Here is a 25,128-nt window from a genome sequence, read left to right as displayed (position 1 = left end):
ATGCGGGCCCAGTGTGGATTCATATCCTGTTTCTTGTGAGCCAACTTGTATATTAAAATCACCCATTACAATTAGATTGTCATACTCAGGGTGTTCTTCCAAGTTAATAAGGAAGTTGGCCTTTTCTTCTTTTGAGTATCCTACCTGTGGAGCATACAGCAAGAAATGATTCCCAAGGAACAGAAGAGTAGGTGAACATTATTCGTGGGAACTGAAGACAATGAGAAGTCTGCTAACCGTCCAGAAGTAGAAGCGCACGGACACCGCTACATGTGCAGAAGAAGTCTGAAAGAGGACCAGACAGCCTTCCTGTACATTAGTATGTTTCAAATGGATTTGTCCTAAACATGTAGACACAGCCCATCTCCCTTATTCAAGTCAGGCAGGAGAGGAGGCATCAGACAAAGTTGTTGAAGACACAGAGAGATGTAAGCAGTTGCAAATTTCTTGTAAATTCTATCATATTTCTGAACAGACTGTTTCTAACTTATAATGCAACTTATAACTTATAATAGCAAGCACTCATGTTCGGATTTATCATATAAGCATTAAAGGAATTCTAGTGGCAACTTTGATTACTATGAGGTTTTCTAATTCTTCCGAGTTTTCCTAGTGCAATTCAATACTGTTTTAGATGATAAGAACTGAAATTCAAGGTGACTACTTTTCTGGATCCAGCAGTTCACATACAATGATCCTGAACACAAACAGTCATCAACACAATAACAGGTAGTAAGGACTTCAATCATACCTTGTTCCATAGCAAGATCCTGAGCCACAAATGCTTGCGTGCCATCTGCCAGGGTGACAGCAGTGAGTGTGGTGCCTTCTACCAGGCTTGAATCGTGGTTCTCCACTTTCACGTCTGTCACTGTGATACACTCCAACTCCTGTTCCTCACATTCAGTACTGGTAGCTGAAAAGACACAATACCCAGAAAAAAATAAGATTCATTACACAATTTGAAAATAAAATAGAATGTCAATGACAATAGTCATCCACACAAACACTGGTGTTACAATTTCTTATTTAAAAACCCTTACATTTTTATCAACTGCATAAAGTTTTTAAAGTTAGAACAAAACTAGCAGAGATGCCTAGTTAATATACAATATATTTACAAAGTTTTTATTTTATAGAGTAAACAACAGCATGGCCCCTTTAAAATCAGTAACACTCCACATGAAATTGTAATGAAACTTCTGTGGCTTATCTTGAACCTAATGCGGGAATATCACTGGTGATAATTGGTTCACTTCACTCTGAACTGCAGTACAGTTACAGAGAACAAAATTTATGTTGGTACCACGTGGAAAAACAAAAAAAACAAATTCTCATGGTTTTCGATTTGGACAGTTGTTATTTATATATACACCTGATCTTGTTACAAATCATTATTTTATTATCAAAGTTTATGTCTGTTAATTCATCTACTGATAGCACAAGTGAACAGTGCTTAAGGGACCAACCGACCGACCAATGAATCAAATCAATCCATCCTCAAGGAATGAAAAGTTTCCAAGAATAAAGATGCATGCAGTTCTGATTTTGCGTATGCAAAATAAGCTTGTGTAGTATCTTATACACTGAAGTAAGGCAAAGTTGTTCTAATGCTATCCAGATTATAAGAAGAGGGAAGACACAAGTGACAGGAAAACACCAAGATGTTCAACATTCTACAACAATACAAAATTTCCAGTGGATATTCAGGACAATGTTTCCAGAAATTGTTGATACTGGACAATGAAAATATATTTTGATCAACTGAACATTGGTGCAATCAATGTTTCAGTGATTTGTAAGAAGAATGAAGACTTTCCAAATATTTTGAGAAAAAAGTTCCTGTAAGTCCTGTCAATAGGTCTCGTCAGATACTGATACACAAAACAAAGTTGACATGCTGCCTGATCCTGCCAAACGCAATCGGTAGCTTTGGAGGAGAGTTTTCTCAGTTTCATTGCACGGCATCCTCGTGACAGCATCCGATGGTTAGAGGCAACAAAAGGCATGGGACAGTACCCTGAATGGAACATTTTACATCAACGACAGCTTCTCCCATATTAACTTCACAGAGTAAAAGCACGTACCGAGGCCGATTTCCTGCCTTTCTTCGAGTCTTTTACATAGTTTCTGTATATGTGTGTTCGTGTTCAGTAGAGCCCAGAAGTTCGGACATTTATTTTTGCTAAAATAGGCAGACAAATAAGCACTTAGGAAACAAGCAGTGAAATAATTAAAATAGGCATTTATAATGACAAAAATGGGCACTAAAATAACAAAGCTGCTTTAACCCGATGAGTACTACGCCCGCCTCTAGATGGGCTGATGAGGCCGGTCCACCACTGCTACGCCCGTCTATAGACGTTGCATGAGAACTTCAATTATTTTGAGTTTCCCAGTTCACTCTGGAGTGCCGATTTGATCTCTGGCATGTTCGGGCATCTGTTGGGCATTATGTACAACTACTGTACTTGATCACGGCTTATAGCTTCGGAAAGTAACTTACAAAGTTTTTTGTAGATGTCTGTGGAGCTCATCTGTGATGTAAACAAGAATGGTGGAACAACAAGCTAGTTGCTCTCGCAGCGATGTTATTTTGGATGAAAGAATCTTTCTGTTATTAACCACAGCCGAAAGTGATGATAAAGATGATGATTTTAATGAATTGTTAAGCAATTTTTAAAGTGAGAGTGATACAGAGGGTGCTGGAAATATTGTAAGTGAGAAAGAAACAGAGCCTCCTTCTAAACGAAGGAAGAAAAACACTGTGAGTTCAAAGGCTATTTCATCCTTATTTTCGTGGCAGGCAGATGACTTTCCTCCATGAGACTTTCAAGTAACTGTGACAGACTCTGGGAGCCAAGTAGTGTTTGATGACAACCCCAAAATCAATGATTTTTTTAATAACTATTCTGCCAGTGAAGTTGGTGCAGCTGGTTGCTGATGAAACAAATGGGTAACACAAACAAGTAGTGGAAAACATTGAGTTGTCACCACATTCCAGGTTTAGAAAGTATTTTAAAATACAACTTATGTACTTGTAAGGAGCTACATGTATTAGTTGCCTACAGATTTTTCAGGAAATAATTTTATTCTGGGGTCTTTACTTTGTACAAAGATGATGTACGCGTGGGCACAAAAAGTGTAATTTTGTTTTCTCTCAAAATAATATTGAACATAAGTGTAGGATTTTACATTTGCATTTAGATTTATAAAGAACCAACATTAATAAACATTTTAAGCTGGTAAGTTAAAACTTGAGGCTTCTACAAAAAAAATTTCATATTAATGATAAAACTTAGCACTGAGGTACCAAACAGTCAACTGGTAACTCAGCATGTTAATTCTAATTCCCTCCATGGGAACTTAGAATTTCCAAATGTAAGCTACTAACACACATCTGCATCACATTTTAGTTTTTAATCTTACATCCCTCTGTGGATGGGGATGACATAATAACATCAACGATATCCCCTGTCTGTCATAAAAGGAGGCGATTAAAAGGGGGACTAGGGCATCTCTATCTGGGAGTGTGGGTTGGTGACCACGGTTCCCCTAGCTGAGTCTGGCATTGCTTCTGCTTACTTGTGTCAGGTTCCTCGCTCTTACCTTTACTGACCGACCTCCCTTAGTCAGAGAATATTAAGATAAACTTAAATATTATAAACTCCCTTAGTCAGCTCTTTACGTCAACGGTATTAGATTTGTGAGGCCTAGGGAGTCTTTCATTTTCACGCCCTTCGTGGCCTTTTCCTTTCTCTCACCAACACCTTCATTTTTCTAAGTATAGGATCTCTTCCATTTTCGGGCCGATGACCTTCGATGTTAGGCCCCTTAAAACAACAAGCACAAGCATCTTCCATTTTCCTTCTGATTAGAAGATGGTTACCAAGCTGTTCTTCTTCTTAAAACAATAACCACCACCAGCACTTAAGTTTACATAGCAAGGATGGGACCTGGCAACTTTCTCGATGATTTGGCTTGTGGAGTTTTCAGTAGAGTTTTGCATAATATGAAAACATTGCTTATGTAAGTATTTTTTTATCTATTAATTTTTTTCTTTATTATTAATACAGTACATTGGAATTATATCTTTTCCTTTCCATTGATTAATTTGAATACTTAAATAAGAGTACAAAATATCCATAACAACTTAAAAAGGCAAAAATGCAATAAACTATCAACTAGGCTACGGAAGCTAAAATAGAGAGAAAGAAAAAAAAAGGCAAAATAATAACTGGTCCTACCGTTCCCAAACGTACGAAAACATACTGGTCTCTATGTGACCGATATATCCACTCAGATAATAAAAGGCATTTTGCCTAACTTCCGGGCTCTAGTGATAAGCAATTATTAGCATCTCTGTTGCTTACTGATGAAGCCGGCTTTACAAACGATGATGTGTCCAATTTTCACAATAAACATCAATGCACTGAGGCGAATCTACACACCACTATGTATTTATCCCATTCATTATTGATGTCCGGCCAGCGCTGGATCTGGTGTGCCATACACTGTTCATGCATTATGGAGTACATTCGAATACAGTGGCCAGAGACTATTTGGATGAGCAGTTCCCGTACAGGTGGATAGGCCGTGCAAGACCACTCCCTGGCCTGCACACTCTCTGGATCTCAATCCAATGGAGTAAAAATTTTCTGCAGGGACATCTCAAGGCCATTGTTTATGTAGCACCTGTTACAGATATTGCAGTGTTTTGCCACTGTATGGAACATGGTTGCCATAAACACTATGCAATGTATGAAGTGTTTGAATATGTCAGACAATCAATGACACAGCATGTTCAGGTGTGCTTCGGGCACCAGGTGGACATTTTGAGCACTTCTTGTAGCAAAGATGTTTTACTGTTGGTCCATAAACATGGCTACAACTATTCAAAGTGGAATGTGCCAGATAGGGCTATTCCAGTACAATAACTATAGGATGTATGTTCATAGGGACATTATATTGTTTCAGGCTGAACTATTGCTATCCACATTTTTGGGAACACTCTGTATATCTGCCTGAGTGGTTCAGAGGCAGAGGTTGGCTTTACATATTCAATTCAAGGAGATTTTGGATGAGGTTTATAGGAATCCTGGTGGCAAGTTTGGTGACTAATAATAATGGTCTTGGTATTGTGTTCAAGTAGCACAGCTATAAATCAATGGCAATAGAATGCATAAATTCCAGAGAATATCACACAGGGATATCACAACTGAGGATATATAAACCAAAATAAACTCTCATAATTACATGTTGTCTACAAATCCTCGATATCTGTTTGACTTTTAGGTATTAACTCACCAAGAGGGCCCATGAGTAGGCTTTCCTTGTCCACAACAACAGCTTCTCCCACCACAACTGCTGTAGTAGTTGATGCTTCAGAGGAGTCGCTGCTCATCACTTAGCTGGAACAATACAAATAAGAATATTATGCCCCCATGAAGATCTAGCATTTCAACTAGGTGTAGTTCTAAAATCATAACATGTGATGTGTCGCTGAATTTTAAAGGACTTGAAACATCATGGTTATATGCTATTAAAGATTATTCCACAGTGCAATAAGTAAACACAAAACTCTCCTTAGTCCCAAAATATCATAACATGTGATGTGTCGCTGAATTTTAAAGGACTTGAAACATCATGGTTATATGCTATTAACGATTATTCCACAGTGCAATAAGTAAACACAAAACTCTCCTTAGTCCCAAAATATCCCTGTTAGAAGAAGACAAGTGTAACAAACACAGAACATTGGAAGTCAACAGCCATTTGACAGGCTTGGGACTTGAACTCACCAACTGGACAAGAGACTACATAATTATGATCAATATGGCAAATGTTCTTTTTTCTTCTTGTTTTATGACCACATAGGATCACTTTAGTCAGTCTATCGTTCAGGTCTCTTTGAAGGAATCGCTCGGGCTTTGCGGTCCTCCCAGTACTTCTTCAAACGCTCCGATCTTCGTGACCTATCCTCGGTTGAAAATGTGCATGTTGTGGGTTTGTTTCACGTAAGGGTAAAGTGGAGATTTGTATTCTTGAGTTTTGTGTTCAATTTTATCTTATTTGTGGTGTCTTCTGTTGTAAGGCCTATTCCCTTCAGATCTTCTCTTACTTCTCTGACACATTTACATCCTGGTGAGGTATTTTTTGAGACGAGATTGTGTTGTACTAGGTGTTTCAGAAGTCTCGAATCCTGCATCCTCATGATATGTCCAAAGAATCCCAGTCTCCTCTTATGCATAGTATCTGTGATGGGTTCTAGCTCTTTGCATAAGACTTTGTTAGGTATTACCTGCTCCTGTGCATCTTTCTGGTATTTTTTGTCTATGCAACATGCAGGTTCTTCCAATCCTTGTTCCAATTTTCTGAAGTCTGTCAGTCTTTGATTGTTTATTCAGGTTCTTTACAATAAAACGTCTTTTTCATTGTTTTACTCTAATATACGTAATTTATTTAAAATTTATTAACCACACCCGGGCGACTGGAGTGGGACATTGATGATGATGTTTTATTATTTATTGTATGAATTTTGGTGCTGGGAGTGTCCGAGGACATATTCAGCTCACCTGGTGCAGGTCTCTCTATATTTGACACTCATGGATGTGTATGTATGAGTGCGTGGTGGGGACGGAGATGATGATGATGATAGTGAGGTAGGGAGAGGGCGAAACCCAGTGTTGGCACATAGCTTACAACTGAAAAATAATACCAAAGGGTCTGCTCAAAGCTTTACGTCTCCAACCTACAACGAACCAACATAAACAGCGTCATATGCCCTCACTCCACATGAACACTCTGGGAAAGTTTGGAATAGAATCGATGCTTTAGGAAAGCAATCTAGTGAATAGAAATTGTATACCACCACCTCTCCTACCCTGCTGGCCAACATTATGATGGTGAAATATTTTATATTTATTTATATATATATATATATATATATATATATATATATATATATATATATGCAAAAATGTTCATTATATGGAGCTCATAAATCTGATCCTAATATCCTTCTGAACTGAATTATTTTTTTATTATAATTTTTTTAAACTTGCTTTACGTCGCACCAACAAAGAAAAGACTTATGGCGACGATGGGATAGGAAAGACCTAGGAGTGGGAAGGAAGCGGCAATGGCCTTAATTAAGGTACAACCCCAGCATTTGCCTGGTGTGAAAATGGGAAACCATGGAAAACCATCTTCAGGACTGCCGACAGTGGGGCTTGAACCCACTATCTCCCGGATGCAAGCTCATAGCTGTGCGCCCTTAACCGCACGGCCAACTCGCCCGGTGAACTGAATTCTTGTGTAAAATCATGATGTTTGATGAACTGTTAGTTTCAAGGGACATTCAACATCAAAATCATAATTATATTAGACTATTTTTAATTCTTACAGAATGATGTGTCAGAGTAGAGTAAATGTAATTATGTAATGATTGACATCCATGAACTCACCAACTGTAATATCCGAGGTTAGTCGAACTCGTGTTTCAGTGTACATTTCTTGCCTGCAGATCTTTTCATCATGCAGACATCGCTGATGACTTAACAGGCCGATCCTTGCATAAAATATGTGCCTACATATGTTACATTAATGAAGGTGGAGGAGTGGTTGCGTCTGCCAAAGTTTCTGTCTTGGATGAGTACCTAATTCCTCTCGTCAACATTTTTGTTAAAACAATACTACAGCAGCTGAGGTGTATCTTCTGGAAGTGTGTGCCAAGTATTTAACATATTCCTGTGCTCCTCATGGCCTTCTCAAGCTGATCATTGTAGTGCTTGAGAATGGCACCCTAAGGCCTCACACCACTGCTGAGTTCATAACACAGAATTTTCCAAAGGATTTTATTATCACTCATGGATATGGCTAATGCATCTAACGTTTCAACGCCGGAAAAGCCATCCATCTAATTTTTGATCTGATTTTTAATACATCTAAGCCAAAGAAAATTAATAGAGGCTCCTATACTGTTCAGCTGAGCCCTTTCGAGATCTGCAATATTAGTTAGAGTCCTGCCATTTAAGGTTCATAATGGACCAAAGTTTCTGCTGGTGAAAGTGATGGAACAGCAGTACAGGGTCCAGATTTAACATCCATAGAGAAATGTTGAGATGACAACAGCTTGGTTCACCATCAGTTTGGTGAATATTGTTAGATCTTTATTCAAGAAAATCTGATAGAAGAGAGATACAAAAATATACATGCTTACATTTTGTTTTGCATGTCCTGAGGTACACAGCATCAAGAGAATACTTTAATGGTAAGAGAAGTGATCTACCTGTTCCAGGGGTGTATTTGAGATGGTGGGACTGATAAAACCAGATGAGCTCTATAGAGAAACCGAAGTAATAGATGGTATTAGTGATCGCAAAGCTGTTTTGCCGTAGTTAAAAATAAATGTGATAGAAAGGAAGGTATTAAAATTAGGACAATTAGGCAGTACCATATGGCTGATAAAACAGGCTTGAGGGAGTTTTTAAAAAGTAACTATGATCGGTGGAAAATGGTAAATAAAAATGTAAACATACTCTGGGAGGGTTTTAAAGCTATTGTTGAGGAATGTGAAAACAGGTTTGTACCTTTAAAGGTGGTAAGGAATGGTAAACATAAATACATACATACATACATCATTATTATAGACTGTTATGCCTTTCAGCGTTCAGCCTGCAAGCCTCTGTGAATTTACTAAACGTCGCCACAATCCTTTATTTGCAACTAGTGCTGCGGCCTCATTTAGTTCTATACCTCTTATCTTTAAATCATTAGAAACCGAGTCTAACCATCGTCGTCTTGGTCTCCCCTTACCCTCCATAGCAGAGTCCATTATTCTCCTAGGTAACCTATTCTCCTCCATTCGCCTCACATGACCCCACCACCCAAGCCAGTTTATGCGTACAGCTCATCTATCGAGTTCATTCCTAAATTAGCCTTTATCTCCTTATTCTGAGTATCCTCCTGTCATTGTTCCCACCTGTTTGTACCAACAATCATTCTTGCTTCTTTCATGTCTGTTACTTCTAACTTATGAATAAGATATCCTGAGTCCACCCAGCTTTTGCTCCATAAAGGATAAAGTTGGTCTGAAAACAGACCGATGTAAAGACAGTTTCATCTGGGAGCTGACTTCCTTCTTACAGAATACTGCTGATCGCAATTGTGAGCTCACTGCATTAGCTTTACTACACCTTGATTCAATCTCACTTACTATATTACCATCCTGGGAGAACACACAACCTAAATACTTGAAATTATCGACCTGTTCTAGCTTTGTATCACCAATCTGACATTCAATTCTGTTGAATTTCTTACCTACTGACATCAATTTAGTCTTCGAGAGGCTAATTTTCATACCATACTCATTGCACCTATTTTCAGTTTCCAAGATATTAGACTGCAGGCTTGCGGCACAATCTGCCATTAGGAGCAAGTCGTCAGCATAGGCCAGACTGCTTACTACATTTCCACCTAACTGAATCCCTCCCTGCCATTTTATACCTTTCAGCAGATGATCCATGTAAACTACGAACAGCAAGGGTGAAAGATTATAGCCTTGTCTGCAAGTACCCTGAACCAAGAACTCATTCTACCATCAATTGTCAACATAAATGCCTTTGAATGATTTTAATAATCTACCTTTAATTCCATAGTCCCCCAGTATGGCGAACATCTTTTCCCTCGGTATCCTGACATATGCTTTTTGCAGATCTACGAAACATAAACACAACTGCCTATTCCTCTTATAGCATTTTTCAATTACCTGGCGCATACTGAAAATCTGATCCTGACAGCCCCTCTGTGGTCTGAAACCACACTGGTTTTCTTCCAACTTCCTCTCAACGACTGATCGCACCCTCCCTTCCAAGATGCCAGTGAATACTTTGCCTGGTATACCAATCAATGAGATACCTCGATAGTTGTTGCAATCCTTCCTGTTCCCTTGCTTACAGATAGGTGCAATTACTGCTTTTGTCCAATCTGAAGGTACCTTACCAACAACCCATGCTAATGTTACTACTCTATGAAGCCATTTCATCCCTGCCTTCTCACTATACTTCACCATTTCAGGTTTAATTTAATCTATTCCTGCTGCTTTATGACAATGGAGTTTATTTACCATCCTTTCCACTTCCTCAAGCATAATTTCACCAACATAATTTTCCTCCTCCCCATGAGCTTGGCTATTCGCAACACCACCAGGAAGATTTCCTTTTACGTTGAGAAGATGTTCAAAATATTCCCTCCACCTCTCCAGTGATTCCCTGGGATCTATTATGAGTTCACCTGAATTACTCAAAACACTGTTCATTTCCTTTTTCCCTCCCTTCCTAAGATTCTTTATTACCGTCCAGAAAGGCCCTCCTGCTAGACCTAGCCTTTCCAGGTTATTACCAAAATCAACCAACTTCTTTTTGGATTCAACAATTATGTGCTTCGCTCTGTTTCTTTCATCTATGTACAAATCCCTGTCTGCCTCGGCCCTTGTTTGGAGCCATTTCTGATAGGCTAAGCCTTCTTTTTACGTTTACAAGCTGCTCTTACTTCATCATTCCACCAAGATGTTCGCTTTTTCCCATCTTTACACACAGTTGTTCCTAAGCATTCCCTTGCGGTTTCTACTACAGCATTCCCGTATACCACCCATTCTCTTTCTATATTCTGAACCTGCTTACTGTCTACTGTTCGAAACTTCTCACTAATCATATCCATGTACTTCTGTCTAATTTCCTCGTACTGGAGATTTTCTACCCTTATTCGTTTGCAGACAGATTTTACTTTCTCTACCCTAGGCCTAGAGATACTTAGTTCACTACAGATCAGATAGTGGTCTGTATCATCAAAAAATCCCCGGAAAACTCGTACATTCCTAACAGATTTCCTGAATTCAAAGTCGGTTACAATATAGTCTATTATGGATCTGGTACCCCTGCCCTCCCATGTGTAGCGGTGAATAGCCTTATGCTTGAAGAATGTACTCGTAACTGCTAAACCCTTACTAGTACAGAATCCCAGCAATCGCTTCCCATTTCCATTGCCTTCCATATCTTCCCCACATTTACCAATCACCCTTTCGTATCCTTCAGTTCTATTTCCCACTCTGGCATTGAAATCACCCATTAGCACTATTCTATCCTTGCTGTTGACCCCGACCGCGATGTCACTCAATGCTTCATAAAACTTGTCAACTTCATCCTCATCTGCACTCTCACATGGTGAATACACTGAGACAATTCTCGTCCTAATTCCTCCAACTGAAAAATCTACCCATATCATTCACTCATTTACATGTCTGACAGAAACAATTTCCCTTTCTAACACCTGTCAAGTACACTTTATAACCTCCTATCTCTTACTCGTTATCTCCCCTTACCCGAATATCACTTACTCCTTGCACATTCAGATGCATCCTCTTAGCTGACTCAGCCAGTTCTACTTTCTTTCCTCCATAAGCCTCATTAATATTGACAGCTCCCCATCAAATTCCATTTTGTTCGCCAAGTTTTTTCCAAGGAGTCCCTCGCCTGTCAAATGGGAGCGGGACTCCGTTACTCCCATAGGTCCAAGGCTTGCTTTAAATGTTCTGACCTTGGTAAATTCATGAAGCAGGATGCTACCCTACTTACACATAGTCCAAGTGAGGATCTCTTCCTCTAACGGGTTGTGGACCAGCGGTGGATTGTATAGTCCTAGCCGCCAGAGCACAAGGAGGGCCATGACTCAGAATATGTCCGAGATGCCCACTCAAATTCCATAGTAACTGGTATCCCGACTCTCAGGACCACATACTAGGCCACTCAGCCGTTGCCCATGGTTCACGAACTAGGATGTAACTACAGTAACCCTCACCATGAACCATAAGAATGGTAAAGATCCACTATATTATAACAGAGAAGTAAAGATACTAAGAAGGAGGTGCAGGTTGGAAAGAAATAGAGTTAGAAATGGTTGTGGAAGTAAGGAGAAATTGAGGAACTTACTAGGAAATTGGAACTAGCAAAGAAGTCGGCTAAGGATAACATGATGGCAAGCATAATTGGCGGTCATACAAATTTTAGTGAAAAATGGAAGAGTATGTATAGGTACTTCAAGGCAGAAACAGGTTCCAAGAAGGACATTACAGGAATCATTAATGAACAAGGGGAGTGTGTATGCAAGGATCTTCAAAAGGCAGAAGTATTCAGTCAGCAGTATGTAAAGATTGTTGGTTACAAGGATAATGTCCAGATAGAGGAGGTGACTAATACTAAAGAAGTATTAAAATTTACCTACGATAACAACGATATTTACAGTTACAAAAGTTGAAAACTAGAAAAGCAGCTGGAATTGTTAAGGTTTTTACGGACATACTAAAGACAATGAGTTGAGATATAGTACCATATCTGAAGTACTTATCTGACTATTGTTTGCATGAAGGAGCTATACCAAATGAATGGAGAGTTGCTATATGCCCCTGTGTATAAAATAATGAATGATAGAGATGGAGCTGAAAATTACAGGTCAGTCAGTTTGATATGCATTGCATGTAAGCTTTGGGAAAGCATACTTTCTGATTATATTAGACATGTTTGCAAAATTAATAACTGGTTCTATACAAGGCAGTTTGGGTTTAGGAAAGATTATTCCACTGAAACTCAACTTGTAGGATTCCAGCAAGATATAACTTGATTCAGGAGGTCAAGCTGACTGTATCGTGATTGACCTATCCAAGGCATTTGATAGGGTAGATCATGGGAGACTACTGGCAAAAATGAGTCCAATTGGACTAGACAAAAGAGTGACTGAATGGGTTGCTATATTTCTAGAAAATAGATCTCAGAGAATTAGGGTAGGCAAAGTTTTATCTGACCCTGTAATAACTGAGATGGGAATTCCTCAAGGCAGTATTATTGGACCTTTATGTTTTCTTATATATATAAATGATATGTGTAAAGAAGTGGAATCAGAGGTAAGGCTTTTTGTCGATGATGTTATTCTGTACAGAGTAATAAATAAGTTACAAGATTGTAAGCAACTGCAAAATGACCTCGATAATGTTGTGAAATGGACAGTAGACAATGGTATGATGATAAATGGGGTTAAAAGTCAGGTTGTGAGTTTCACAAATAGGATAAGCCCTCTCTGTTTTAATTACTGTGTTGATGGGTTAAAAGTTCCTTTTGGGGAACATTGTAAGTACCTAGGTGTTAATATAAGGAAAGATCTTCATTGGAGTAATCACATAAATAAGATTGTAAATAAAGGGTACAGATCTCTACACATGGTTATGAGGATATTTAGGGGTTATAGTAAGGATGTAGAGGAGAGGGCAGACAAGTCTCTGTTAAGACCCCAATTAGAGTATGGTTCCATGTATGGGACCCTCACCAGGATTACTTGATTCAAGAACTAGAAAAAATCCAAAGGTAAGCCGCTCGATTTGTTCTGGGCGATTTCCGACAAAAGAGTAGCGTTACAAAAATGTTGCAAAGTTTGGGCTGGGAAGACTTGGGAGAACGGAGATAAGCTGCTCGACTAAGTGGTATGTTGCAAGTAATCAATATCATTATGAGTCCGTGTTGAAATTCAATGTACTTCTTAAAATTACAAATTATGGCAATGATGTCCGACTCGTTAGCTGAATGGTCAGCGTACTGGCCTTCGGTTCAGAGGGTCCCGGGTTCGATTCCCGGCCGGGTCGGGTTTTTTAACCTTAATTGGTTAATTCCAATGGCCCGGCGGCTGGGTGTTTGTGCTGTCCCCAACATTCCTGCAACTCACACACCACACATAACACTATCCTCCACCACAATAACACGCAGTTACCTACACATGGCAGATGCCGCCCACCCTCATCGGAGGGTCTGCCTTACAAGGGCTGCACTCGGCTAGAAATAGCCACACGAAATTAAAATTAAAAAATGGCAATGATAGGATAGGAAAGGTCTAGGAGTGAGAAAGGAATTACCATGGCCTTAATGTAAGTACAGCCCCACCATTTGCCTGGTATGAAAATGGGAAACCACAGAAAACCATCTTCAGGACTGCTGACAGTGGGGTTTGAACCCACTATCTCCTGAATGCAGGCTGATAGCTTACAGGACCCAAACCGCATGGCCACATGCTTGGTTGTAATTTCCTCTTAAAATAATTATCACCATCATTGCCTTCAGTTACTATCTTCTCCTGCTTGAACAGCTTCCTTGAATGCTTCATAGACAGTGATGTCTACCATCCTAAGAGACTTCTTACATGGAGAAGTAGTAGCCTAAGGAAATATCATTCCCTTTCCACAGTGATCACCATATACATCCTTCCCATCACTTTCTCTCTGTCTTTTTTTTTTTTTTTTGTCTTCTTTCAACCTGTTCATGGTAAATAGAAAATATTCAACAACTTCTGATTAATATAAGGATTTAATTTTCTTATCAGTTTCATTACAGCAAAAGTAAGCCATCAAAACTGAATTTTGGGAAACAGAATTTTTAGGAACAGACTGGATATTCAGTACTGAATTAAAGCATAATATGGAATGCTGGCCGGAGAAATGCAGTGATAAAAAAACTATTGTTGCATAACAGCTCTAGAATTAATTATTTTAACCATAATGATCAATTATCTTAGATTCATTTTGACTGAATATTAACCAGATCATCAACCAACAGATCATATATTGCAATAAGAAGATCGGCAGTGGACAAAACTGTGAACTCTGCCATGTCAAAAGTCAACTGTTTTGACTACAAGGTAGCAATTTTATTAATTAATTAATTAATTAAATAATTAAATAAACAAACAAACAAACAAATAAATAAATAAAATTATAAATAAATAAATATAAAATAACAGCTAAGAACTCAGGTGGCAAGAGAATGTAGCTAAGAGTGTGAATACCACCAAGAGCCAACCAACTCATTATGTAATCAGAACCACAGGTAAAAGGAATTACAGTTGTGAACTAAATCAGCATTAACAGGGCAAGCGCCTGGTGGCATGATTGTTACGGCATCAAGTCTATAGTATTTGAACATTGTGGTTAGCCAGTTCGAGTCGCGTTGGTGGGGAAAAGTTTCACCATCAGAAAGTTAGTCAGCATTAGGTTGCATGCCAAAAGCCAGGATTCAGTTCCAAACCTCTCCACAGTATTCATATGGAGTGAGGGCATATGACGCTGTTTATGTTGGTTCGTCCACCGGATGGGAACACTGTCCCTTCAGCAGACTGGTTGGTGTTACTGGATAGGAGTAGACTATGTGCCAGCACCAGATTTCATCATCCCACACCCAGATGTGGAGGTCGCCCAAGGGAGTCAAATAGACCTACATCAGGTGACTCAAACATCCTCCAACACTCCCGGCACTAAAAGCCTTACACTAAATAATAAAACTACGGCGAGGGAATGAATGCTGTTAGGCCCCAAGCTACTTACTTCAGTTAGAGCAGACGAATATTCACAAAGAAAAACTGGCACTGTTGATACTACCTGGCAAAACATTACGCTGACGATATAAGGGCGGACAATAACAATGAAATGGTATAGGATACTTGGGCAATATTTAGATTCAAAATTAGGGGAAGTACAAAATAATATATAACGACTGAACATTTAAAACAAAATGAAAAAAAAAATCTTTATTCATTTGACTACTGTGTTGTTTTCTTTAAAAGGTGACATTTACGCTGCTGCATCTATTGGGATTTAAATGCCCCTGCCAGAAAACATAGTAATTCCGGCCGGGCAGCTATCCATAAAATGGTAACAGTAAAGGGTTCACGCTACAGCATTATTGCACTAAGGTAAAAGGTGGCAAGCATAACAAACATTTAATGCGCTCTTATGATTCAGTTAGAACCAAAGTAGCATATCTACACTTATGCTAATACTGCTCTAAAATTTTCTCATATCCCTTAGCAGCAAAGCGACGTATCTTAACTTACGATTTTCAGGCATTAACAATATTTTGCGCAAGTTAGTTATGCTAGAGGCTTATTTTGAAACATATTAAAATCATACGCTGTTTTGGCAGCAAATATGTTTCATTCTATATTTTTAAAAAAACATGAAATATGCCATTTTAGCTATTTTTGTACACACACTATTTTGGTCCTAAGCCAGTGAAATGCTGGGTTTACATCCCTCTAATTACTTTTACAGTAGCTAGAGATGCCAGAATTTTGTTCTGTAGGAGTTCTTTTAGGTGCCAGTACATCTACCTACATAACATTGACATATCTGAGCACCTTCAAATATCATCAGACTGAGCTCGGATCGAACCCACCAGCACGAGCCCAGAAGGCCAGCACTCTACCATTTGAGCTACTCAGCCTGGCTTGTCCTTTTGTTTTTTCATGTTTCTTTGATATTTTCTATTACTTCCTCTGCTGACCTGTAGTTGTGTTTATATTTTTGTTGTTCATATTCATGTACCTGCTAGAAAAATCAAATAAGCTTTCAAAAGTATAATTGATGAATATCATGTTTGTTTTATATTAACTTTAACTTATGAAATAGTTATTCCTTTAAATGGAATGCTTTATATTTCCACCAAGTATATGATAGTATTGGTTTCAGTCAGTGAAACCTTCTTCAGCTAATGCGGTCTTGCTGACTGAAACAACCGGGCGAGTTGGCCGTGCGCATAGAGGCGCGCGGCTGTGAGCTTGCATCCGGGAGATAGTAGGTTCGAATCCCACTATCGGCAGCCCTGAAAATGGTTTTCCGTGGTTTCCCATTTTCACCAGGCAAATGCTGGGGCTGTACTTTAATTAAGGCCACGGCCGCTTCCTTCCAACTCCTAGGCCGTTCCTATCCCATCGTCGCCATAAGACCTATCTGTGTCGGTGCGACGTAAAGCCCATAGCAAAAAAAACTGACTGAAACATTTACTAACATACGTATTTGTATATCTATAAGTACAGAATGGTGGGAATATAAAACCTCCCATGTAAAGGAACAATTATTTCATTCTTTCAAAACTACTCATCTAGCCAATGTTACATATTTTCAAGGATTATTTCTACAGCGTTTAAATATAGGACCAAGAACATGGGATTATCTTTAAGGGATTCTTGAATATTTGTTAAATTTCTGATGTTTCTGCTTGATATGAATTATTCTCTTCATTTCTCACAAATTTTCATTTCCTTTTGTTTTTTGTCTGTTTTTAATATGAACTAGGAATACTACCAAAAAATTAAATACCGTATTTTATGGACTATAAGGTGCACTTTTTCTTCACAAAATCACCTCCAAAATTCAGGCGTGTATTATACTTGAAACCGAGGATAGAATTCTGATGTGTGAATTCAAATTACTGCACTAAAATGGGGCACGTAAATATAGAGCTTAGTGCTATTCTGGGAGCATACCTTACTTTCTCCATAATGAAACTTATGAGAAAGCTAATTCCTTGAGGTCTCGATAAATAAACCCTTGAAAGAGTACATAATGAAGCAAGTGGATTAAAACCAAAATTAATTCATATCGCAGAGTGCCTTAAGACAGCTTACAATCAAACAAGTATTTCAGTGAGTGAAATAATCATCGTCTAGAGTGAGTGATGACATTATTGTTAAAACTTTCACCAAGAATGGCATAAGTAACACTTCTGATGGCAGTAAAGCCTGCGACATGTATGAAGAAGAAGAAGATAACAAAACGGGAGATGTCATGATTGTTTTAAGGAGAAGTACAATTATGTACTTAACACTAATCAGAAGAAAAAAAGAATAAGTCCAAAAGCCACAAGGGCGTGAAAATGAAAGATACCCTAGGTCAGGATCAATTAAGATTGTGTCTATTATTTTCTATTGTCTGCGAGCCATCAGTTATTTTCCTTCAAAATTCATCATGAAACCACCTCCTCTGACTTCTTTTAGGTATTAAATAACATTTGAGTGAATCTTTCATGATTTTATTTTGCAAACATAAAAAAAAAATTACATTTTAAAAACATGTACATTTTAAGAATAAAATATATATTTTTATTTTAACCTAATAAAAACTAGCAGCGAGAATAGGAATTGTACTGGCTGACGAAACCTGTCCCACTCCTCTGGGGCAATGATTTATGACTGACAGATGAAATGATAATGGAGAGTGTTGCTGGAATGAAAGATGACAAGGAAAACCAGAGTGCCCGGAGAAAAGCCTGTCCCGCTTCGGCTTTGTCCAGCACAAATTTCACATGGAGTGGTGGAGGTGGTGATTATTGTTTTAAGGGGAAGTACAATTCAACCATCCTCTATATAACACTAATCAGAGAGAAAATATGGAAGGGATTCGACACTTCAAAAAATGAAGATATTGGCCAAAGAAAGACAAGGGCCACAAAGTGTATTTAATTTAATTTCATGTGGCTATTTCTAGCCGAGTGCAGCCCCTGTAAGTCAGACCCTCCGATGAGGGTGGGCGGCATCTGCCATGTGTAGGTAACTGCGTGTTATTGAGGTGGAGGATAGTGTTATGTGTGGTGTGTGAGTTGCAGTGATGTTGGGGACAGCACAAACACCCAGCCCCCGGGCTATTGGAATCAACCAATGAAGGTTAAAATCCCCGACCCGGCCGGGAATCGAACCCGGAACGCTCTGAACCGAAGGCCAGTACGCTGACCATTCAGCCAATGAGTCGGACACAAAGGGCATGAAAATGAAAGACTTCCTAGGCCTCGATACGTAATACCATGGAACTCAGTGGTGAGAGGCCGGCGCGCTGTCGCCTGAGCCACGGAGGCTCTGCTTTAACCTAATAGCATTTGTAAAAAGTATACTTCTTTGTTAAAATATAACATTAAAATATGTTGGTATGTTGTGTGGCATGCCACACAAATCGTGTTTGTGTGTCACCTAGGGGCACACGTGTCATAGGTTCGCCAACCCTGCCTTAGATCTTGCAACCCTAACACCGTCAGGGTGGGAAGAGAACAAGATTCGACCAAGGGAGGTCTGATAAGTGGAGACCGATACGAGTAAGTGAAAGCAATGCTAGACTTAGCTAGGGGCCCCGTGGTCACTAATCAAGCTCTCAAGTTAAAAGCTCCTGAGGCCCCTTTCAGTCATCTCTTATGACAGGCTGGGGATACCGTGGGTATATTCTACCTCCCCCACCTGCACAGGGTTTGAGTGGCAGAGGAAGGAGAAAGTTCAGATGATTTTCTGGGATTTTAAAGGTCAGTTGGGTCTTTATAAAACCGAACACGTTAGGCATGCGGTTAGGGGCATACAGCTGTAAGCTTGCATTCAGGAGATAGTGGGTTCGAACCCCACAGTTGGCAGCCCTGAAGATGATATCCCATGGTTTCCTATTTTCACACCAGGCCTTAATTAAGGCCACGACCGCTTCCTTCCTACTCCTAGTCCTTTTACTATCCTATCGTCGCCATAAGAATTATCTGTGTCAGTATGACCTAAAGCTAACTGTAAAAATGTAATTGGTCTTTATAAACTAATAACAGAAGTAATTTCTTTAGTCTGACTTTGTAAACTAATGATAAATGTTATGTTATTTTTCTAAAATATTATATGGTGCATATCATACTCCATAGCATCTTATAGTCTGTAAAATACAGTACATACTACCTTGAACAAGATTAAAATAAGTTTATTCACATTTGTTCCATCAAAATCAAGTCAGTCGTTCTTCCATGATTTCTGAACTGATACCTCTCAGTCTTCACAAAATGACCTGGGAAAAAAAGAGAAAGGTAGACAAGTTACTGGCTTGTGGTAGGCTTGTCTCTGTTCAAACTGACATGGGCAGAACAATCCTGCATGAAGAAGACGATTGCCAATGATCAATTCCAATTAAAAAATGCCATCATTGACACAGAATGCAGTGAAAATTATAAATTAGTTTATTTAATATTCTGTTTCCAAGGGCTTGCCTTGAAATGCTTGTCCCATTTAATATGAACTTCTCAAAGCACTAGTTAATCATCCACAACCTTCATGTAGGTTACTAGATCTCGTCTATGAAGAACTGCTTTATGTACACACTTCCCAACACAAAAAGTGATTGGCTGAAAATGACTAAGTCCCCAGGTACAAGTATGACTGAAAGAAAGGATCACATTATCATGGCCAGTTAATATAGAGAGGTTTATCCACACTTTGTCAATAAAAAGGTGCATTTCTCTGCCTTTAGAATGAGTTTAAATTATAAGATGTAGTACAAACTGCCTTAAACACTGTTCTTCAACATGGAGAGGCAGCAAAAAGTTACCAGCACTGCCACGCAGGTGGACTGGAGAAATGCTTGCTTTGTTCCGGGGATAGTGTACAGACAGACAGCACAGCACGCATGGTTAGCAGTAAGCACACAGAATGAATGTTTAGTTTACAAGTGGAGTTCTTGTTGAGAGCACCTTACTAGTGGTGCATTCCTACACTTGATGAACATTGTGGATGGGGTGCTAGCTATCATTATAAAATCGTAACTCCCCTGGAAGCCACTTAAGCTTGTGAAACCCTGTTGCAAATTAAAAACACAAAACTGATTAGTGAATCAAAACTGAAAGAACAACATCAGAACTTGCATAAATAAAAAATACTAGGTCGCAGGAGTCTGGAGAATACTTTCTAATGAAACTGTTGAGACTGACCAAATCAACAGCAACATGAAGAAGAAACGAATCTCGTATTTCTTTTACATCTTGCAACTGCCAGAAAATCAGCTTTTACGACAACTAGTGATGAGAAATCTTGGAAAGAAGACAAGAAATTCAGCAAGATCTCAAAGTAGTTGGAATTGAGACAGCGGATGCAGAGAACAAAAATAAAATTAACAACCTTCTTAAGACTCAAATTTTCAGCAGAAATGACATATCGAAGGGCTGCAGCAACTTCGTACAAAGTGAGAAAATTACACATCGGAACGAATGAAAAAGTACTGGGCAGATCACAAGAGCCAAACAGAACAACCCTTCAAAATGAAAGTGAACATGGAACAACTCAAGTAGTCTTAGGTGAACAATAAGGATAATAATAATAATAATAATAATAATAATAATAATAATAATAATAATAATAATAATAATAATAATAATAATAATAATAATAATAACAACAACAACAATAATAATAATAATAATAATAATAATAATAATAATAATAATAATAATAATAATAATAATAATAATAATAATAATAATGCCATGCCCGGTCAGCTTCCGTGGGGGTCAGGCACTGAACTGAGTAGGTGTTTGGCATAACTTCACGGAAGACACTGGGGAGGGAGGCCTCAACCCCGACATGGTGCATTCCATATGGCTGATAGGGAATGTTCCTGTAAATATGCAGGACAGGTGTGAATAAGGGTTAGCCAAATAAACACCCAGGATCAACTGAGGCAAAAAGGGCTGCAGTCAACGGTCTCGATGGCGAAAGAGGATATTTTCCAATGGCTGAGAGGGCGGAAGAACTGGCTCTATGGCTAACAACCGTAGTTCTAACACAGACAGAGTAATCTGTCCCACCAAGCATTACCATGAGCTAACACTACGCATGATGGAAACACATTCAAGGTAAAATGGCCCAGGTGGTACCCAGTAATGGAAATCCACCGTCGCATCAGCCAGCACAAGCACGCCTTCGGATTCTGGGGAGCTTGTACCAACATGGAAGATGGAGTCGGAGCCATCTGGTAGCCCAACTGATGACGAACGAACGACAAATACGACTAACCTAAAATGAATTTTACGGACAAAGAAACCACTATTTTGGAACTATCAACATACACACTCTACTTTGGATGGGGAAATTAAAACGGACTTTGGATATGGAAAATCAGAATATCCTAATACTAACAGTGCAAGAGACACCATGTTTGATTCAGAAAATTATAGAATCTTTAAAGGTAAACCTGAATGGAATAATGGAAGAGACCTGCAGCAACTTGGCACAGCATTTGTGTAAAAAAGCGAATTATTGACTCCGTAATGGACTTCTCTTCTCCTTCTGATAGACTCTCCACTCTAACACTGAAATGTGCAAACAAGAGATACACATTATTCAATGCACACGCCCCCGTAAATGAAGACAACAGAAAAAATCCTGATAAGGTAGAAATATTCTGGTATCAATTAGAGAATGAATTACTAAAGACGTCAAGCAATCCTGTCAAAATTCTGATGGGCGATTTCAACACGCAGGTCGGGAAAGAACGGCGGTTCTGAAAAATAGTAGGTGGTTATCCAGCTCATACCAGAACAAATAAGAATGGGAAGAGACATTGACTTATGTGAGACTTCTGATCTTAAATTAATGTCCACGTACTTCAAAAGACTGCCAAGGAAAAAGAAAATGTGGTGCGCTCCACAGAAAGACCTAGATGAATATCAACTGGACCATGTTGCAATTTCAAGGAGAAATACTAAAGAAATTATGAATGTGGTAGTATGGAAAGGAGCCAATCTTGACTCTGATCACTTCTTGACCCGCATAAAATTCAAGCCATTACCGCTAAACAAGAAGAGACTCTCTCCGAATGTGTCAATAAAAGTAACCACGAAAAACTTCAAGAAAACAGAAATGAATTTAAAAGACATATGCGGGAGAAGAAAATGGAGACTTACGGGGATATTCGAGAGAATATGGCAAATATAGCTAAGGATTTTGCATCATTGCGAAGAATTTCCAGATACCGATGTGGACCACAGACTGTGATGTAGCAATTGATAGGAGAGCTGTAGCCTATAAAGCATGGTACACAGATAAAACCGAAAATAAATTTGAGACATACAAGGAGGTACACAAACAGACCACAAAAACCCTCTGGCAAGCCAAAAGGAACCAAATATCTGAAGAAATCCGAAGTATTGACATGGAATTTAAGAAGAACAATACTAGAACCTTTTACAGGACCTTTAAAGAGCACATAAATGGATATCAACCACCTACCATGGGATTTCAAAGGGAAGATGGAAAATTGGCTGTGAATAAGAATGAAAATTGTGAGATATTAGCTACATATTTTGAGAAATTTTTGAACTGTGTAAAAACTAAAAATAAATGGCCAAAAGAGGATCCAAAACAACGGAATGAAAACTCAATACCCCCTGTGGCCTCCACAGTATGCACTAGCCATGCGTCTTGGTGGATGTGGTATTTACCATCTGATGAGCCCAACTTAGCACACTGGGGCAAAATGCTGGCAACCAGGAATGAGTTAGCTGGAAAATTTAAAATGTCCAATTTTGGACCATTTATATTGGTATCATAAATTTACTCATTTGGGACAAATATTTCAGGTTCCCTATGGGAATCAACATCCATATCATCTGATGGCCAGCCAGGCATCAAATTTTTGGTAATGAGACAAAGTCTCTCATAGAGTATTGGCACTCCCGGTGGCTCCAAGTAGCCTACGCAGTGGCCTCCACGGTATGCACTAGCCATGCGTCTTGGTGGGTGTGCTATTTACCAACTGATGAGCCCAACTTAGCACACTGGGGCGAAACGCTGGCAACCAGGAATGAGTTAGCTGGAAAATTTTTAATGTCCAATAACGGACCATTTATATTGGTATTATAAATTTACTCATTTGGGACAAATATTTCACGTTCCCTATGGGAATCAACATCTATATCATCTGATGGCGAGGTAGGCATCAATTTTAGGTAATGAGACAAAGTCTCCCATAGTTCACTGGCACTGCCGGTGGATCCAAGTGGCCTACGCAGTGGCCTTCACGGTATGCACTAGCCATGCGTCTTGGTGGGTGTGCTATTTACCAACTGATGAGCCCAACTTAGCACACTGGGGTGAAACACTGGCAACGAGGAATGAGTTAGCTGGAAAATTTATAATGTCCAATAATGGACCATTTATATTGGTATTCCAAAAGGCATACAAGTCTGTGGATAGAACAACTCCCTTCAAAACCCTAAGGGAACTAGGACTCAACGACAAAATCAACAGGTTGGTGCAACCCATCCTGCGAAGCACCACTTCCAAAGTAAAGTTTAAAGGACAGGTTTAGGAGAGCTTCCAAATCAAAACAGGTGTGAGACAAGGAGACGGGATCCCATGCATATTATTTTCCCGTGTCCTGGAAAAGATCATCAGGGAATGGACCAGATCCAGGATTAAAAATGGAGATCAAAGCAGACAACCTACGGATTCCATGTCTGGTCTTTACCAATGACCTTACTAGCAAACAACACGCAAGAGGCTACTACCCAACTCCAAACATTTCACTCAATTGCAGCTAAAACAGGTTTCCTGATCAACATCGGAAAGACCAAATTAAGAGAGCCAAAACTGTAAAGTATCTTGGATAGTGGATTTCAGAAGACCTTAGTGAAACAGTTGCTCTTGAATAGAGGAGAATCAAACTAAATAAGGCATACCATGCCTGCAGAAAACGGAACGCCTCATGGAGCGTCAATCCTCTATGCAGCAGAGTGCCTATCTCTAACTAAGAAGACCTTACTGAGGGCCCTCAAAGTACAAGAAGGAAGTCCCTGAGAAAGACAGTAGGACACAGGATCCTCTCAGGTAGGAGGCAATGGTACAAACCAAACTGTGAACTCTACCACACCAAGAAACCCTCACAGATGCCATCAGAAGACAGCTGACTTTCTATGGACACCTGTATAGAATGGACTCCAACAGGCTATCCAATAAGATCTTCAAAGTAGTCAGCAAGGATGAAGCCACTAGATCCCTGTAGATCCAGTAGGTAGAGAAGGATCTCAGAGAACTTAATATTAATCATACTATACTAATTAACAAAACTAACTACCATTCAACCATTAAAAGTAGACCATTCCTAACATCCCTTACAGAAGCAAATCACATTAAGACCAGGAAATGATCCGAGGAATGCAAGATAGAGTTCAGCAAAATAATTATTAAAAAAAAAAAAGGATTACTAGGCCAACAGAAAAGCTCCAGCTACCAAGAAGAATGCAAAAGCTAAACCCACCATCAAGAACACCAGCAGCAGCAAACATCAATACCAAATAATAATAATAATAATAATAATAATAATAATAATAATAATAATAATAATAATAATAATAATAATAATAATAATAATAATACTGTGATTCCTACGTCAGGTAAGCACCAAATATCATCAGAGATCTTTTACAGAACTTAACTTGACAGAGTACCAAATGGACATCTTTCTTCCCTTCAAAA

At 39.0% G+C, this 25,128-nt stretch overlaps 1 protein-coding gene across 6 annotated transcripts in view; it reads right to left on the bottom strand.

Annotated features, from left to right (window-relative positions):
* Positions 1–25,128, bottom strand: part of LOC136879074 (zinc finger protein 143) — a 166,788-nt gene that overhangs the window by 127,818 nt on the left and 13,842 nt on the right. For 4 of the 6 annotated variants that reach the window (XM_067152825.2, XM_067152824.2, XM_067152827.2 and 1 more), the window contains exons 2-3: positions 5,308–5,411; positions 752–916 (exon numbers count right to left, since the gene is read on the bottom strand). In XM_067152825.2, coding sequence (XP_067008926.1) covers positions 752–916; positions 5,308–5,404 — 262 coding nt within the window. In that variant the 5' untranslated portion in view covers positions 5,405–5,411. Of the gene's footprint in view, positions 1–751; positions 917–5,307; positions 5,412–19,593; positions 20,849–25,128 lie in introns of those variants that run through there. The other 2 variants (XM_067152822.2, XM_067152823.2) reach the window with 2 other exon arrangements.

Source organism: Anabrus simplex, chromosome 8, assembly GCF_040414725.1.
Source record: "Anabrus simplex isolate iqAnaSimp1 chromosome 8, ASM4041472v1, whole genome shotgun sequence".
NCBI classification, from domain to species: domain Eukaryota; kingdom Metazoa; phylum Arthropoda; class Insecta; order Orthoptera; family Tettigoniidae; genus Anabrus; species Anabrus simplex.
This window is presented reverse-complemented; position numbering and strand designations above follow the sequence as displayed.